Source organism: Eleutherodactylus coqui, chromosome 5, assembly GCF_035609145.1.
Source record: "Eleutherodactylus coqui strain aEleCoq1 chromosome 5, aEleCoq1.hap1, whole genome shotgun sequence".
In the NCBI taxonomy this organism is placed as follows: domain Eukaryota; kingdom Metazoa; phylum Chordata; class Amphibia; order Anura; family Eleutherodactylidae; genus Eleutherodactylus; species Eleutherodactylus coqui.
In genome coordinates, this window is record NC_089841.1 from 22863741 (window position 1) to 22883547 (window position 19807).

Here is a 19807-nt window from a genome sequence, read left to right on the forward strand (position 1 = left end):
AGTCTTATGATCAATAAGTATTTTCACCTTTGTAACAGTAAACTACGTAACACAAATCTTTGTACCAGGCAACATTTGGATACGCCCTCGTCTTTCTGTATAAGAGTTGGCAATGTTGATAATAAAGTAGAATTCATTGATTCTCACTGGAGAAGTGTCTTGACATAGCATGGAGTGATTTCATGCTATTGATAGATAATGCTAGCAAAATCTCCTCGTCACGGGCTTCCATATCTACCAATGTGGCACCTGGCAACGAGGTCATCAGATCAATACTGGTGTGGTCCGATAACTTCAGCCTCCCCAATTCTTTACCGAGGAGTGGCCTTGGATGGCAGACATCTGCCAGGTCCTCGGAAACTTTGAGGAGCCTACCCAGATGGTGAGCGGGAATGCTGCAATCACTAGCGTCACCATTCCTCTGCTATGCCTGCTGAGAAGTTCGCTGCAAAGCATAAAGGCTGAGGCTTTGCGGTCGGAAAAGGAGACGGGGGAAGAGAATATGTCGCTTGATAGTCAGAGCACCCTCATGTCTATATGTCAGCACGTTTTGTAGGAGGGGGAGGAGCAGGAGGAGGAGGGGGAAGAGACAGCTGGGCCCACTGCAGACGGTACCCATGCTGCTTGCCTCCCATCTGTTCAGCATGTATGGCCTGTGGATGAGGAGGAGAATCTGGAAAGTGATCTTCGTAGTGAAGACAGCGATGTTTTGCGTACTGGTACCCTGGCACACATGGCTGACTTCATGTTAGGCTGCCTTTCTCATGACCCTCGCGTTAGACACATTCTGGCCACTACAGATTTCTGGGTGTACACCCTTCTCGACCCCCGGTATAAGGAGAACCTTTCCACTCTCATTCCCGAAGAGGAAAGGGGTATGAAAGTGATGCAATACCACATGGCCCCGGTGGACAAACTGATGGTAAACTTCCCATCTGACAGCGTTAGCGGCAGAAGCCGCAGTTCCCAGGGCCAAGTAGTATGGGAGGTGCGGAGATCAGACAGCATGTTCTGCGCATGCAGGGGAACACTTTACAAGGCCTTTGCCAGCTTTATGGCTCACCAGCAAGACTGCGTCACCACTCCCCAGTCAAGGCTGAGTCGGAGGGAGCACTGTAAAAAGATGGCGAGGGAGTACGTAGCCGATCATACCACCGTCCTCCGTGATGCTGCAGCTCCATACAGCTATTGGGTGTCAAAGCTGGACACGGGGCACGAACTTGCGCTGTATGCCCTGGAGGTGCTGGCTTGCCCTGCCGCTAGTGTCTTTTCAGAGAGGGTGTTTTGTGCAGCGGGGGGAATCATCACGGACAAGCGTACCCGCCTGTCAATTTCCAGTGCCGACATGCTTACACTTATAAAGATGAACAAAGCCTGGATTTCCCCAGACTTCTCTTCTCCACCGGCGGAGAGCAGCGGAACCTAAAGAATCTTTTCGCTGCAACCGCAGATAAAAGCACTCTTCTCTATCACCAGGAAAATGGGGCATTTATCTTTGTCAATCTGTCTCTGACATTAGTCCTCCTCCTGCTACTCCTCCTCCAGAAACAACATGTCATCGCGCTGAACGGCCAATTTTTCTGCGGCACAAAAGGCTACATCTACCAATTTTTTAAATAATTTTTTAAAGTTTCAAAAATATTGAGACTGTAACATGAACCATTTTTTTCAACAGGGATGCCTCCAGGCTCTGTTACAAATTAAGCCACAGTGAGATGTATCTTTAAAAAAATGTTTATGGGTTTCACCTGACCCCTCGGTTGATAAATTTTTCAGAGGTACACTTGTACTCTTGGTACACTAATTTTGGGGTCCACGCCTACACTCTTATCCAACTAATTTTTCCGGCCTTCGCCTACGCTCATAGTATCCCAATGTTTCAGAGGTTGGCCTATACTATTACTACAGAAATTTTACTGGGGTCTGCCTGCCTGCCTATACTTCTGGTACAAGAAAGTTACAGGGGTCTGCCTATACTGCTCCCACTTACATGTTACAGGGCTCTGCCTATACTTCTGCAACGTAAATCTTACAGGGGTCTTCCTATACTGCTGCCACAAGGATGTTACTGGGGTCTGCCTATACTGCTGCCCCGTTATATTAATGGGGTTTGCTTATACTGCTGCCACAAGGATGTTACTGAGGTCTGCTAATACTGCTGCCACGTTAATGTTACAGGGGTCTGCCTATGCTTCTGCTACTTAAATGTTACAGGGGTCTGCTTATACTGCTGCTACAAAAATGTTTCAGGGGTCTGCTTATACTGCTGCAACAGAAATGTTACTGGGGTCTGCCTATACTTCTACTACAGACATGTTACAGGGGTCTGCCTATGCTTCTGCTACATAAATGTCACAGGGATTTGCTTATACTGCTGCTACAGAAGTGTTACAGGGGTCTGCCAATACTGCTGCTACATAACTGTTACAGGGGTCTGCCTGTACTTCTGCTACAAGAATGTTACTGGGGTCTGCCTATACTTCTGCCACGTAAATGTTACAGGGGGTCTGCCTGTACTGCTGCTACTGAAATGTTACAGGGGTCTGGCAATACTGCAGCTACATAAATGTTACTGGGGTCTGCCTATACTTCTGCTAATGAAATGTTACTGGGGTCTGTCTATACTTTACTACAGAAATGTTAATGGGGTCTCCCTAGACTTCTGCAACATAAATGTTACTAGGGTCAGCTTATACCTTTGCTACAGGAATATTACAGGGGTCTGTGTATACTATGGGTGCACTAAGTCTTCCCATCGCGGTGTTCTACCTATCTGGCCCCCAAAAAACCCCAGACTGACTAGGGCATGGTGTGTGGGCCGCGGCCAACATGTATTTCCTCTCACGTAACCTCAGCTATCCGGGGCACTGCAATGGGATTTCTTTATGTACCGTCTGTGTGATCCTGCTAGCCACCCATGCTGTGGGTGCGCACAGACTTGCCATAGCGGAGTTTTACCTGCCTGGCACTTTTGAAAAAACCCAGAATGTCTAGGGCATGGCGTGTGGGCCGCGGCCAACATGTATTTCCTCTCACGTCACATCAGCTATCCGGGGCACTGCAATGGGATTTCTTTATGTACCGTCTGTGTGTTCCTGCTAGCCACCCATGGTATGGGTGCACACAGACTTGCCATAGCGGAATTTTACCTGGCTGGCACTTTTAAAAAACCCAGAATGTCTAGGGCATGGCGTGTGGGCCGCGGCCAACATGTTTTTTTCTCTCACGTAACCTCAGCTATCCGGGGCACTGCAATGGGATTTCTTTATGTACCGTCTGTGTGTTCCTGCTAGCCACCCATGCTGTGGGTGCACACAGACTTGCCATAGCGGAGTTGTACCTGTCTTTTTTTTTTTAAATCAGAGTTTTTTATTCATTTTTCAAGCATAACATGTGATATACAGTTACAGATTGCCATATTCTATGGGGTTAGTATGGCGTCAGATGTGAGTCTTTTCTTAATATAAACTAATATTGTTGGCCGTGTTTCATTGAGCATCAGAATAGTTTGTATGTGGCGAACCTGGTGTGCCTATATAACCCTTCTTAAACAACTGTGGGGGGGGGGGGGTGGAGGGATAAACAAGACAAGGGGAAGGGGTGAGGGGGGAAGTTATAGGGGGGCAGGTGAGGGGAGGGGGTATTATCTCAATTTCCCACCATTCTTCTGTCCTCCTTTGTCTCAATCGTTCTGATCTGTTCGGGGCCTCTCTATCAGACTCTGAGTTAAGGCCCTCATGGTCTCTCTTAGGTGGTTTTTATCAAGGTATGGACTGGTGTGGTAGAGTAGTGGTACTAGGTCTTTTTCTCTTTTTGTTTATATCAGCCGAGGTATTTCCAGGGGGTCCACATTTTCACAAATCCATCATGATCTCCCCTAGACCAACTCGAAAGTTCCTCCAGGTTACAGATCATGTCTACTTTTTCTTTCCATTGGGCCAATGTAGGAGGAATCTTCTGGAGCCAGAGCCTAGGGATCAAGGTTTTTGCTGCATCTATTAAGAGCGCAATCAATTTGCATTTCAACGGGTGAAAGTTTGTTTATGGCCTCCAGAGTAAAACCGTATCGACCGATAGCTCTAGATTCGGGGAAAGTTTTTGTAGGGTTTTCTCCACCTCTTTCCAGAAAGGTGCAACAATTGGGCGTTCCCAGCAGATGTGCAAGTAGGAGCCTACAGAGATGTCTCATCTCCAGCACTTATTGTGGGGGGCTAGTTTATATGCGTGTAGCCATTGTGGGGTTTTATACCATCTTACCAAGAGTTTATAATGGCTCTCTTGTAGTAAGACGCACGGTGAGAGGCCAAAAGCTGTTTTCATAATAGTTTTGGTTTCTTCAGGAGAAATCGAGATGTTTAATTCACTTTCCCATGAGATTACAAAGGCTGTTTTTGTAGGGATGGTTGAGAGATGAATCGTTTTTTTATGTTTGCTAGTTTCCTTTGTCCCAGAGCCTTCTCGCCTAAGGCTCTCTTGAATGGTGTCTTAGGTCTAGTGGACTTGAACGTTTTCTGGAACTTCTCAATAGTTTTAATAATGTGAGCTTTTTGTAGGACTGAGAAAGTATGCTGAGGGAGGAGGGTCAAAAGTACTTCTGGAGGGGGTTTATGTGCCAGAGCCTGGAGATCTCCTACTGAGAACTTTTTGAATTTTTTCCATATACTAGCAGTTGTCAGATCAGGAGGGGTGTCTACTAGCTTGCATAATGCACGAAGAGGCATTGCTGGGGATGGATTCGGGCCAGGGAGCTCCCAAGCTCGCCCCAGGCCCCGCAGGGGCCTCGGAGAAGGGGTTCAAATTTGCTCCTCTCGAACCTGAACCTAGGGGGGAACCACAAATCCTCCACCAAGGACTCCCCACACACACCCTCCACCAGTAAAGATAGGGTCGGGTCCCTTATGGGCTGGGTGAGCTCCATCCAGTAGCTTAGTTGTACTACTTTGTGGAAGTCTTCTATACATGGTAAGTCCATTCCGCTTTTGTGTCTTTTTTTATCATTAAGCCATAAGCCAGGCATGGCCTTTTGTGTCGCCATACATAGTCTGTGAAGGCTCTCTTAAGGGCTTTGAAAAAGAATCTTGGAAATGAAATTGGGAGCATGCGAAGTTTATATAATATTGTTGGGAGGACATAAGATTTTAGAATATTTTTCCTGCCAAACCAAGAAATGGTAGGCAGGTCATAGGAGTGAAGCATTACTTTCACTTTGGCTATCAGAGGATGAAAATTATATTAATAAATGTCTTCTGCTTTTTTGGTGAGGTTGATCCCGAGATACTTAATATGGGAGTTAGACCAGGTGAAGGGTGAGCTGGACTTGAAGAGGCGATACTTTGATTCTGGTATAGAGATGTTTAATATTGTGGATTTGGAGAAATTTACTTTAAAATTTAATAAGGTGCCAAATTCTTGTAAAAGTAGAGTAAGTCTAGGGATCCCCCTTTCGGGGTCCGTGACAACAAACATGATGTCATCAGCGAACGCCGCAGTGGATATAGAGTGGGGGCCTGTTGTAAGGCCTTTTATTTCTGGGTCCTGCCTCACTTTCTGGAGGAAGCGTTCTAGTGCGAGAATGAAGAGGGAGGGGGAAAGTGGGCATCCCTGGCGAGTTCCAATGCGTATATCGAATGGAGGGGAAAGTATTTCATTAATTTTTAGTCTTGCATACTGTTTAGAGTATAATGAAAAAATTGATGCAATGAAGGGGGGGGGGGCAAATTAAATCGCCTGAGAGCTGCTTCCAGGTAAGTCCAGCTCACCCTATCAAATGCCTTTTCGGCGTCTGTTCCCAAAAAAGCTAAAGGGATATTCTGCGACTGGGCATATCTAGCTATATGTAGTAAACGGAGACAGTTGTCCCTGCCCTCCCTTCCTTTGACGAATCCCGTTTGTTCATTATTAATTAATGCAGGGATGAGATCTTCAAGTCTTTTGGCCTGGAGCTTGGCCGAGATCTTGACGTCTAAGTTCAGCAACGAAATTGGCCTGTAGCTGCCACATAGCTCAGGGTTTTTCCCCTCCTTATGTAGCAGCGTAATGTGCGCTTTTAATACTTGTTTAGGTAGGGATTTTCCTTGTAAAAGGGCATTACATAAGTCTTTAAGGCGAGGGATTAGTATCTCTTTGAAAGATTTGTAGTAGGCGACCAATAGGCCGTCCGGGCCGGGACTTTTCCCTGACAGGCAAGATTCAAGTATACTTTCTATTTCTGTGTCCGTTGCCGGAGCCATCAAATTACTAGCTTCCGTTGCGTTTAATTTAGGGCGATTGAGAGCGTTCAAGAAGTTATCTAGTTCAACTTTTGTTTTTTGTGGAGTGGGGTTTCCCCCTATGCCACTTAAGTCATACAGTTCTGTGTAGAATTTCTGAAATTCAGTAGCTATTTCTGCCGTCGATGATACAACTTCACCTGTTTTTGTTTTTATTGTTGAGATATGGTTTCTTGCGCGCGCTTTTTTAATGAGGGCAGTCATAAACTTACTACCTTTGTTGCCGTGTGCATAGACTGTATGTTTAAAGAATAAACGCTTTTTGTTAAATCTAGACTTCAGGCAATTTTTGAGATCGCGTCTTAAAGCTGTCAATTCCTCTAAATTATTTTTGGATTGGGAGTTTTTTACTTTTTGTTCTAGTTTTACTATTTGGTTGTTTTTGTTGCTGTTTCTTCATCCTTGTCCCTAGTGCTATCAAGAGGCCTCTTGAGAAAGCCTTGTGGGCTTGCCATATAATGGGTATTTCTATGTCGTCTTTTGAGTTTAATTGAAAGTAATCCTCTATTAGTTTGGACAGTCATGTCCTTTCTTCTACTGAATCTAGTACAGATTCATTTAGCCTCCATCTCCATTCTTTTGGTTCCGTTTTACCGAACTTGATATCTAGATGTAGGGGGGCATGGTCTGATATGGTCATTGCATCAATATATTTTCTACTTGTGGTAAAAGGGTATATGATACAAATAGGTAGTCAAGCCTCTGCTGGGAGGAGTGGACGGAGGAGAAGTATGTAAAGTCCTTGGTGGATGGGTGCAAGCACCTCCAAGCATCAGTAACTTCCAGGTTCTGGAGCGCTCGATTTATAGTCCTAAGCTTCCCCCGCGAGACCTGGAAGCGACCTGTTGAGGTGTCCAGTAGGGGGTTCAGGGTTAGATTCCAATCCCCTCCAACGACTATCTGGCCCACAGCAAATTGTTTTAGGATCTCTAGTCGATTCATTAACCAGGGCACTTGGTCAGAATTGGGTGCATATAGGTTTGCAAAGGTTATCTTCACATTGTTTATTGTGCCTTTCAGAAAGAGGACCCTCCCCTCCCCATCTGCATATTGGGCTTCGTATTTGAAGATGATGGACCTGCGAAAAAGGATGGAAACCCCTTTTGAAGCCGATGTGGGATGTGGGTTATGGTACTCTTGCCGGAAAAGCCTCCCGGGGAGTGTCATATGTTTGTTACCCTTGAAATGGGTTTCTTGGAGAAAGAGGACCTTTGTATCATACCTTTTTAGTAGTGCCGAGAGGTTATGCCTTTTGAGAGGTGAATTCAGGCCCCGAACATTGAACGTAGAGATGCAGGTGGTATGCATTTTCAGCCTAGGAGGGGGCTAATGTAGAGAAGAGCTCTGTTCTTGGCTTGGAGTGCTGAAAATAAAGGTTAGAATGTGAATACACAATAAACGACTTTATCAGAGGGGTAGTCTGGAGGGTCTCTCTCCAGAGTAATAAGAGGGAATGAGAGGGCGAGGAGCGGGAAGGGGGTGGGGAAGGGGCAAAACGAAAGGATAGAAGACAGTGACTGAAAGACAAGGGGGGAAGGAGTAACTTGTAGAAGTAACTTTGTGTTACTCTCGATAGGTCTTTTTCCTCCACGAGAGTAAGTATACACAAATATGGAGGGGGGGGGGGGGGAGATATGCAGCGTTATGAGCTGAGTTTATATCTTAACTGGGCTTTTAGCCTGATCGGTACAGGCACCACCGGGGCCCAGTAAATTCTTCCTGCTCGGGACGAGCAAGGTAACTATAATCATTTAAGATAATTCCGGTGAGTGTGCATGACCTTAGAAGAGCACAGTAGATTAACTATTTAGAATGTCCTCTTGTGAACTGTCCTATGAAACAAGTAACCATTTTGGTTGCCAACTGGGTAGAACGCCTAGTCGTTCAGGAATATTAAGTGATAGGATCAGCGTCCAGAGTATCAAGTGTCATTTGGTGTAGTTTCCTCTCTGTTCTTCTTTTTGCTCTTGGGAGATTTCTGGTTTCTGACCAGTTGCCACATCTCTGGCATGGGCAGTTGTGTAAAATTTTGTAGCTCTGGTAAGGGTAACCAGCAGGGTAAGTAAATTGGATCGACTCCCAGGTGTGGCCAGCAGTTCTGTAGGTCTTCTGGGGAGCGTATGTTAAAGCACTTGCTTTTGTAGTTGAAGCCCAGGCCGAAGGGGAACAGCCACGCATATTTTATATTTTTTTTATTTTAGGATGTCTAGTAGCGGTCTCAATGCCCTTCTTTTCGTAAATGTGGAGGGGGCCAGGTCCTGGTAGATTTGGATCATAGTACCTCCATACTGTAGATCTTGTGAGTTTCTCGCTGCCCTCAGAACCCCCAGCGCATCTGGGAAAGATAATAATTTGCAAATTATATCCCTGGGTGGATCAGTGTTGGCTGGGACTGGTCTCATTGCTCGGTGAATTCTTTCAATGACCATAGGAGTCGCTTTGTCAGGCCCTACTAGTGAAGTGAAGATTTCCATAGCAACTTTTTCAAGGGCTTCTGTGGCCCATGATTCAGGGTGTCCTTTTATACGCACATTGTTACGTTTGTTACGGTTTTCTAAGTCCTCTTGTAGTAACAGAACTCTATTTAGCTGGTCATGGTGGTCTTTCAGAGCTTTCACCATTTCTAGAGAGTGTGTTATAATACAGGAAGTGGAGGACTCTAAATCATCTATCCTCCTTCCCATGCTTCTGACTTCCTCCTTTATTTCATTAAAATCAGCCATAACAGGGCGAAGAGCTGAGGAGAATAGTTCCTTCATAAAGCCCTTTGAGACTCTTTCGCCGTCCTCCTCATCTGATGAATCTTCCATCTCCCTGTCGGCAACGGTTGCAGCGGCGGTCTGCTGGGATGGCGCCATCTTGCTTACTGCATGAGGGGAGCGAGCGGTCCGGTCTTTCAGAAATCGTTGAAGGTCTGATTGTCCTCTGGCTGGGCGAGGGGTGCCCTGGAGGTCTCCCCCTTTTTCTCTGCCTGTTCTGACCATTTTCTTTAAATGATTGCTGCTGGAAAGGGCCCCGGAGTGTGCTGTTGCAATGGGGTTCTGCAATCAAGCAGCCATTACACTCCGCGGTCAGGCTCTGCCTGGGGGCAGTGAAAAAATTAAGAATTGACTTTCTTTATGAGAGTCTATAGTGTAAAAAATTGTTATAGTTTGGAATTTAAGGTTTGAACTGTAGGTTCTATAAAAATTAGAGCGGGTCTCTTGTATGCTGAGTGTTCAGAGATTAGTGGGCTCCCCTTTATTTGTTCAGCCTCTATCTCCTCTCAGGGAAGGTAAGATGGTGGTGAGGCTTCTGGCGGGAAAAAACTCGCCCCTGTGGTGAAGAAAGTGGGGGAGGGGGGGAGAAGATGGCGAGGAGGCACGGGGTGCTTGTGTTATCATCTTTAGCTTTTCGTCCCAGAAAGAAGCTGCCTCGGATCTGATAGGGCACCTCACTCTTCTTGTTGGTTGCCCTGCTTTGGTCCGTCTCCCTCCTCCACTTCCCCGCTCACCCGTCCGGACGTCTCCCTTAGCTGCTCCGGTGGAATCGGGTGCCCGCTGAGTTGGTAAGTACAGCCTGTCCCGCTCTCCCTTACCCTCGCTCACCTCGGGGAATGGAATCGTTGCCCTGCTTTGTCTCTAGTAGGTTTCCTCTGGGCACTGCGCTCCTATGAACGACACGCTCCTTCTCGGCACCCAGAATGGCCGCAGCTTGTCTCCGGTGCACGGTCCCGATGTTCGGGTGCAGATCGGTCCGGTGTCGGGTCTTTCCCAGGGTTATCCCAGCCTGCAGGGATATCAGCTGTAGCTTGGAGGTGTCGCTGATAGTCCTAAAGGTGTCGGGGAAGGTCCATAATATCCCCTCTTGCTCAGGATCTCCGGAGCCGTGCGACTGTCCGTTCTGCAGGTTAGCCCCCCCCCCCCCCCCCGAGTTGTACCTGTCTGTCCCCAAAACACTGACAGACTTGGGTAGGGTGCAGAGTGCAGATGGTTTACCCCTTGCGTTGTCGATGAGGTATCCGACACCCAAACAGAATGAGTAGTGTGTGGACACATGGAGTCCACATTGCTATGTCACTCGCAGCACCTTGGGCCACACAAGGTGTTTGCTGAGATAGAGGCTGACCCAGGGCCCGCTCACATACTTCCCACACCGAGTATTGCTGCATTGTGGAGATGTGTAGAAGTGCTGGGCTGGAGCGGACTCCACTTTATGCCCATGGGGTTTATGACCACCTGACGGAGGTGGCAAAGGATTGGAATGAAGATGGAACGTCAATCTATTATCAATTCTCAACAGCATTGTGGGTTATTGCCCACACTTTCAAAGAGGGTCGCTGCCTGGCCCTGCCAACCCTCTGCAGTGTGTGCCTCCGGTTCCTCCTCATGGCTGACGGACCTATAAATAGACACAGGGTTGTGCGGGGGGGGGGGGGGGGGGAAGCAGCATGTAACCCAGGAGAAGTGGCAGCGGTGTGTCCCGCAGGCAGTGATTATGCTTGGTTGGAGGTAGTGTAGTGCTTAGCTAAGGCGTGCATTGCTAATGAGGGTTTGTCCAAAGTAAAAATTGTTAGGGGGGGGGCCCACTCTTGCCCCTATTGCGGCTTAATAGTGGGACCTGGGAGCCTGATATGCAGCCCTGCATGTTGCCCCTTGCCTGCCCTATCTGTACCTGTGGTGTTTCCATCAGTTTCGTAGGTTTTGAAGATTTGCACAAATGAAAACCTTAGCGAAGCATGGGTCATATATAAAAATGTTCAAGTCGCTCATTGACTTCAATGGGGTTTGTTACTCGAAACGAACTCTCGAGCATCGCAGAAAGCTCGACTCGAGCAACGAGCACCCGAGCATTTTGGTGCTCACTCATCTCTAATGACGATCAATCAGCTGGTGGTAATTAGTTTTTAATTATTACATGCATATAAATTTTGAGTGTGGGTAGTTTGAGCTTGAGAAAGACCCTATCCAGATCGAAACGTCGCCGTTACTACCTGGTTTTGCAGTCCATGTTGTTGTCTTTGTTACTGGAACCATAATGGAATAAAGTTCCTTTTTATTCATCTTGCTGCCGTGGATGCTGCCTCTCTATGTATGGACTTCTCTATGTGGGAGAGTTTGTAAGGAAACACATATCATCCCAGCACCATTGGTCACATAGGAATTTATATAGACGCTACATTCACAGGTCTTCTTACATTTTACTCCGTACCTTAATACTAATGACTGGAATCCTACATTTACCGGCCAAGACTCTGATCTATTGACTATTTAGTGTGAGTCACGAAGAAGGGAGAATTATTACCAAAACATTTTTTAAGTGGACAGTAACCGCCTGTTACACTACAAAAGGGTCCATATCAAAAAACGAAAAATTCCCATCCCCTCTGTGCAATCCTATCGCTTAAGATGCAATTGTACAAAAGACGAGGATTTCCACAATCAAATTCCCATCATCCTAGGAATAAATGGAGCCGATGAAGTTTCCTGACAGCGGAACAAGTGAGGCCGGGTGAGCCGTCATTCTTTATGCTTGTGGGGAAAACATTGAATTTATGGTTTTTGATTTTTTACTTTCTTTCACGTTTTACAGAGAGGTTTTTGTGAAAAAAAACCCTGAATTTCCACACTTGGTGCATTATTACTTTGTCATGCTGGTGTAATTTATATAGAATGTTATCCTTTATCGCAGATTCTGATTGCAGCGATACAATAAATAGTAACAAAACATAGAAACATAGTAAATCCACGGAGTTCAGCCTATTACCCCAATATTGATCTACAGGAAGGCAAATATACCAAATGAGGTAAAAGCCATTTTCCTTATTTTAAATGGAAAAAAAATTTCCGACTCTGAGTCTGGCAGCAAGATCAGCGATCCCGGGATCACGGCCCTTCTGAAGCAAACTAGTGACTATAACCAGGGATCTTGTTGCACTCTAGACAGGTATCCAGGCCCCTCTTGTACTCTTCTAGTGAGCAGCACCACATCATCAGGCAGAGAGTTCCATCGTCTCACTGCTCTTACAGTAAAGAACCCATTCTATGTTGTGTAGAAACCTTCTTTCCTCTAGATTTAGAGGGCGCTCCCTTGTTACAGTCACAGTCCTGGTAACAGACAAAATATTCTAACCTGTCAGGGTATAAGTGAGATGTATAAATGTAATTCACAGTCAGGATGCTGCTTGCATTTCAGATTTTCTGCTTTATTAATAAAATGTGCATTTCACAAATATGGAGAACGCGTTTCAGTTTTTATAAAACCTTGTTCACCTCTACATAATAATCTAACAGACTCCCTTAAAAACTAAACCTTTAATTCATTCAAAACATTTGTGAATTTAACCCCTCGTTCGTGTGCAACATGGACTGCCTTTCACTCGTTGCTTCCCGTTAGCTCTGACGTTCAGGGCATCACATAGGCGCATGGTGTGGTATGCTAGATTCATTGATGACAGTCATCATTTGGGATAGGGCAGAACCTCCAGCTAATGAAGGAAGCACAGATATATTTGATTTTGCAACGTATATAAATAGCAATCCTGTCAATGTGCGATGGTTGATTTCCCACAATGACAAGGAACTAGGTTATTCAGAAAAGAGATGGCAGGGAACGCCGTACGGCATGCAGAAAGGAGCCATCCCAGACATACAGATCTCCCCTCCGTTCCTCCCAGCTCCCCCCCACTGCCGGCAGACGAATCTTTGCTCCCGAGCGGGCAGGAACTCGCTAAGGGCAATGCACGATCATCTCTGCCTAGTACCTTTAATTCAAAGATAAAAGAATCTCATTGGCTGAGTATAAATGGGTTTTTTGGATGCGGTAACTCGAGATGTGCTGATGTCATCTGGCCACTAAGAAAAATACATTCTAGGACAGTGAAAAATCTAACGAGTACAAAATAACGAGCTTTATTAATTGTGACACAACTAATGCTATTTGTATCATCTCAGGCACGGAATGTAACAAATACTACATAGGATGCACGATCCAATAAGAACGGGGATTGTTGAACATGTAAGACACATTAATAATGGCACCATCAATCGCTCGGGCGCAGTAAGACGCTTTTTAGAAGAACATTCGGGTAGTTTAGAAAATGTTGTTTTCTATGGTATAGAAAAAGTATCCAGCAAGAAGAATGGTGTAATTAGCCAGGAGCAGGAGATCAAAAGAGAAGCATATCGGATACCAACACTGGATACAAGGCTTCCCAGAGGGGTGAATAAGAGGTCTGATCTGTTTTATATATGCTAGCATCCATTTCTTCACTATTTATAGAATAGGATTTGCATATCGTGAAAATCAGCAAAGCCAGCTGAATTATCTGATAATGTGTATTCATGTATTTATATTAAATATCAATATGTGATTCTTATTGTAAAATAACAGAACTCTAATCAATACAAGGATCTCTCCCAGGATCTGTTTATACCCAGGACTACGACAGTAACAAGAGGGCATCCGCTACGTTTAGAGGAAAGCAGGTTTCATCACCAACATAGTAAAGGGTTCTTTACTGTAAGAGCAGTTAGACTGTGGAACTCTCTGCCTGAGGAAGTGGTGATGGCAAAATCCATAGAGGAGTTTAAGAGGGGACTTGATGTCTTTCTGGAGAGGAAGGACATTATAGGTTATAAATCTAAGGTTATTTGTTAATCCGGGTATACAGGCAGGTAGGAACTATTAGGGGTTGATCCAGGGAACAGTCTGATTGCCATTAGGGAGTCGGGAAGGAATTTTTTCCCGAAAAGGCTAATTGGCTTCTGCTCTTGTTTTTTTTTGCCTTCCTCTGGATCAACAACACAGGAGGATAAACAGGCTGGACTAGATGGACATTGTCTTCATTCGGCCTTATGAACTATGTAACTATGTAATCTATCTGCATGTAAAGCCAATAGATGATGTAGAATGAATAGCGGTAATATGAAGATCGTCACCTACAATGGCCCATAATAATAGTACATAAACAGGTGTTTAATCCATTGGAAATAGAATGGATACCCAATGATATTTACATTAGATTCTCATATAAAGGTAATTGAAATCTATAAGACCGGTTACAACACAAGCAGCGGCAGGATTTTACCAACTGCTATTAGAAGAATAAAATCCAGAAACAGATTATGCCAACAAGTTACTCAGATATGTAATCAATTAATTTCCTAACGAAATCAATGATATTCTAACACTTTTATTAAATTATGTATAATTAATTCATTTGTGTATGTATATGAATTTACTTGATATCTAATAGTACCATGTGATGCCATGAACGTCGGAGCTAAAGGGGACCAACGAGTGAAAGGCAGTCAATGTTGCACACTAACGAGGAGTTAAACTCAATTTGTTCTTAATTACATTTGTACAAGAAAGCCAAAGAAAACGGTGGCTAATTAAGTCTTGCAAGATACGCCTGCAGAGAGGAACAGGGAGCAGAAGCCGGCCAAGGTGGGATTGATATCTCTATTTGAGCTCTATAACAGATATGCAATCTATTACGCCATGCTTCTAGCTGACTTGGAGGGCTTTGCCAGGCCTGCGGCTGCCACTGGTGCTCACCAGCTCCTTATAATCACCTAACGGAATCCTGATGGACTGCTAGCCGCTCCCTGACTATTGAGGTGCCTCAGCATCTAGGGGAGTGTGTGGCAAGGACTGAGATTAGTGAATTAGGGAAAGCCCTTTGTGCAGAACCCATTAAACTCCCCACCTACACCTTTCCAACTCAGGTAAGTTGTTAATCGAAGCTTGTCAGATGTCAGGTGATCCAAGAGGTTTATACATAAGTGGTAACTTGGAAGATCCGGTCCGGCACATAGTCCATATCACGGTGCGAACATTTACATTCAATCACCACAGAAAGTGAAAATATAAATCTGAGATCGGGCAGATATTGTCAGAACAAATACAGAAGATCAGACTTAGAATTCACGGCTAACGGAACCCGGGCACACAACTCCATAATCCAGGAAACTCATGTACCAATAGTTTCCTGTACCAATCCCCTCCCCGGGAAGGAAATGGCTATGATGTACAAAGAACCCATATTACCTGAATGACATCACAACATTTCATCCAAAACCATTCAATATGTCTTCTAAGGGTTAATCCTCCCTCTAAGGGAGGTGATTGGCACAGAAAACCTTTCCTACATGAGTCTTACTGGATTACGGAGATGTGTGCCCGGGTTCTGTTAGGCTTGAAGTCTAAGTAAGATCTTATGTATTCCTGTTGGCAGTATCTACCTGATCTGTAAATGTTTGCACCCTGATATGGACTATTATGTCGCAGCAGATTTCCCAAGTTGTCACTTATGTATAAAACTCTTGGCTCTCCTGTAATCTGGAGTGTTCAGAGCTCATCTGAGCGTGAAACATGTAGGGGGTTTGTTTTATCGGGCTGTGCGCCCCAAGTTGTATAGTCCTGTATAAATAAAGTCTGATATGTTACACTGAAGTTGTAGAACATTTCCCATGTGATCACAGCTGTATATTACTGTGTGCGACTCTTCCTAGTATATGACCCTATAGTGATGAGATGGAGGGGAGACGCCCTTGCTGGGCTCAGTGGTGGAAACATCATCTAAAGGAAGAAGAAAGATCGGCCCAAACACAAACATGTAAGTTACACAAGTAAACTTTTATGAACAGTCAGAAACAAGTTTAGAGACGCAGTTATATGTATCAGTGTGAAATATTCCATGTACACGGCGGATATAAAGGTGGGTTATCTGGATTATGTTTGTTTCCGGATAACGGATGTTTATTGGTAATTACATACATTTCTTATTCATCATGGTTAGAAAAAACAGGTTTAAAAAATAGCTTCTCTCCTGTGTGAACTTTTTGATGTTGCAGTAAATTTGATTTCTGTGTAAAACATTTCCCACATTCTGAACATACAAATGGCTTCTCACCTGTGTGAATTCTGATATGTGTAACAAGGCCTGTTTTATGAGTAAAACATTTCCCACATTCTGAACATGAAAATGACTTCTCTCCTGTGTGAATTCTCTGATGTGTAACAAGGCGAGACTTAAGAGCAAAACATTTCCCACATTCTGAACATACAAACGGCTTCTCTCCTGTGTGAATTCTCTGATGTGTAACAAGGCGAGACTTAAGAGCAAAACATTTCCCACATTCTGAACATGAAAATGACTTCTCTCCTGTGTGAATTCTCTGATGTGTAACAAGATTTGATTTATTAGTAAAACATTTCCCACATTCTGAACATGAAAATGACTTCTCTCCTATGTGAGTGTCCTGATGTTTAACAAGGTCTGATTTCTGTGTAAAACATTTCCCACATTCTGAACATACAAACGGCTTCTCTCCTGTGTGAATTCTGATATGTGTAACAAGGCCTGTTTTATGAGTAAAACATTTCCCACATTCTGAACATGAAAATGACTTCTCTCCTGTGTGAATTCTCTGATGTGTAACAAGATTTGATTTATTAGTAAAACATTTCCCACATTCTGAACATGAAAATGACTTCTCTCCTGTGTGAATTCTCTGATGTGTAACAAGATTTGATTTCTGTGTAAAACATTTCCCACATTCTGAACATGAAAATGGCTTCTCTCCTGTGTGAATTCTCTGATGTGTAACAAGTTCTGATTTCCCTGTAAAATATTTCCCACATTCTGAACATACAAACGGCTTCTCTCCTGTGTGAATTCTCTGATGTGTAACAAGGCGAGACTTAAAAGCAAAACATTTCCCACATTCTGAACATGAAAAGGTCTTCTCTCCTGTGTGAATTCTCATATGTTTTACGAGGCCTGTTTTATGTGTAAAACATTTCCCACATTCTGAACATACAAATGGCTTCTCACCTGTGTGAATTCTGATATGTGTAACAAGGCCTGTTTTATGAGTAAAACATTTCCCACATTCTGAACATACAAATGGCTTCTCACCTGTGTGAATTCTCTGATGTGCGACAAGGCGAGATTTATTAGTAAAACATTTCCCACATTCTGAACATGAAAATATCTTCTCTCCTGTGTGAATTCTCTGATGTGTACCAAGGTCTGATTTCTGTGTAAAACATTTCCCACAATCTGAACATGAATATGGCTTTGCTCCTGTGTGAATTCTCTGATGTCTAACAAGATGTGATTTCAATGTAAAATATTTCCCACCTTCTGAACATACAAACGGCTTCTCTCCTGTGTGAATTCTCTGATGTGTAACAAGATTTGATTTCTGTGTAAAACATTTCCCACAATCTGAACATACAAATGGCTTCTCTCTTGTGTGAATTCTCATATGTTTTATGAGGCCTGTTTTATTAGTAAAACATTTCCCACACTCTGAACATGAATATGGCTTCTCCTTTCTGTCAGCTCTTTGAGGTTTTCTCCTGTGAAATTTAGCAGTCTGTGATGAATCAGAAGATGGGACCCGTATGAGAGGATCAGATGATGGGTCTTTACTGTGAAGGGCTGAGGAGATATCTGGGATAATGGCAGGTTCTTCATATGTAGCATGTATGATACCGCAATCCTCTGCTTTACAGTCTGCAGATATCAGACGTCCCTCTGAGCTCCCGATACCGTCATCTGCCAAGAATAAAGTTAATTTCTTTTTCATATTATAGATCTTAAAAATGATCCTGACAGAGCAAGTGAGTGAGGATCATTCACTTATAGAAGTCGCTTGGTTTGCAGCTCACTTAACCACCAAGTGATTGGCAGTGCAGAAAACATCACCAAAAACTACAGCTGTGAATCGGGACTTACAAGTAACTAATTCTGGTTTTCATCAATAACATGGGGGTCCTGGGGGGTCTGAAAAAGGGTCATGAAGAGTAATTTACAGCAGAGTCCCCCACAAGCCCCGGGCTCCTGTCCCCAGTAGATCTCCGAGCCCAAGCTACAGGAATAGTATATTCCATACAGATGGAGTTCGGCCATTTCTGCACCAACATTAGTTTCTGGTTTTCCATAAAGAACTCATATAAAATCTCCCATGAAGCCGGATGTCAGTAACACACGGTGTGCAGCAAATACAGAACTGCTCATCTATAAGACAGCTTGGTACATACAGTAATTCTATATTCTGTCACCTCAGACCAGGACTAGGCCGGGGCAGGGAGGCATTCTGAGTATTGCTCTGGGGCCCCATGGCTTCTTTGTATGACCCTGGAGCCTATACACTTCATAGTTCCCTGTCATGCGGCAAGCTCTGCTCTGTAGACCTGCAGTCGGGCTGGGATACATCTGTAAAATGTGCCCTTAATGCACTCGTCTGAAACTGGTCATAAAGGGGAAATACAGTTCCTGGTTCTGTATACATGTACACAGCTTGGCTCAGCTTCTGTATTTACGTACTAAGCTTGGTTCTGGTATTGCATCTATGTATATCACCAAGCTTGGTTCTGGTGCTGTAATTATGTTATGGCCTTGGTTCTGATTCCTGTTAAATAGATAAACAAGGATGCAAGGACACATTGTGGCCGGTCACACACAAGCAGACCGTGCCCACCGACTGCGGCCAGTCGCCATGCAATTATGCCAGTATTTTGTGTGGCCAACTGCACTGTGTGTTTCCACCCTAAGGGCTCCCACCCACTGGCGATTTTTTTTCCTTTGCGTTTTGCGCTTTTTCTCAAGAGCAATTAGTATTGAATGTGTTCCTGTCCACTTGCGTTTTTTTTTTTCAGTCCGTTGCAATTTTTAACATAGGAACTGTCAGTTGCATATGTGTCCTTATTTTTCTCTTAATGCACTCATGAATGTCAATGGAAATTAACGGAAAAGGCGCGAAAATGCCGCGAAAAAGCCGCCAAAACTCCGCCAAAAACGCACGGAAAACGCTGCGTTTTTCACGCACGGAAATCGCAAACGCCAGTGGGTGGGCGCCCTTAAAGTGTGTTCACACACGGCAGATTGTGCTGCAGGTCCACACCAAAATCTGCATGACAATCCACACTATACGGTGCGGGTTATGGCACAGATCCGCAGCAGATTTCCTGCTTTTAATTGAAGGGGTGAAGTCTGAAGCAGATCTGCATCAAAATACACACCAGTGCTAAAGACTGAAATGTGATGCAGATTTGTTGTGGCCTTTACCCACTACGTGTGACACATCCTTATGTCGGCCCGCTACTCATGGGCCTGTGATATATTCCTGCCAGCCGGGCCCTGACCATTACACAGAGCCGCCAGGAGATATATTGGGCTCCCATATAATGGGATTAATGAGAGCCCCAAGGGACGGGTGGGGGATGGTGTTGGCATCTTTAGTGGGAGGTGGGGAGCAGAGTAACCTGTCATTGACCACTGGGGGGCTCCTTAACCCCTTAATGACACGGCCTATTTTGGCGTTGAGGACCAAGCGATTTTTGGTACTTTTCCATCTCCATTGTTCAAAAGCCATAACTTTTTTATTTTTCCGTCGACGCGGCTGTATGAGGGCTTGTTTTTTGCGTGGTGAGCTGTAGTTTTTATTGGTGCCACTTTTGGGTACATAGACTATATCCTAAAACTTTTATTAATTTTTTTATGATAAGAGGGAGAGAAAACGCATCAATTCTGCCATAGATTT

At 44.4% G+C, this 19807-nt stretch overlaps 1 protein-coding gene across 2 annotated transcripts in view; it reads right to left on the reverse strand.

Moving 5' to 3' along the window:
* Nucleotides 1-19807, reverse strand: part of LOC136627325 (oocyte zinc finger protein XlCOF7.1-like) — a 722169-nt gene that overhangs the window by 610309 nt on the left and 92053 nt on the right. Inside the window, exon 3 of one of the 2 annotated variants that reach the window (XM_066602341.1) lies at nt 15639-17820. The exons of the other annotated variant lie outside the window; for it this stretch is intronic. Within the exon in view, the coding sequence (XP_066458438.1) occupies nt 16037-17820 (1784 nt within the window). The 3' untranslated portion in view covers nt 15639-16036. Of the gene's footprint in view, nt 1-15638; nt 17821-19807 lie in introns of those variants that run through there. 2 annotated transcript variants of the gene reach the window in all.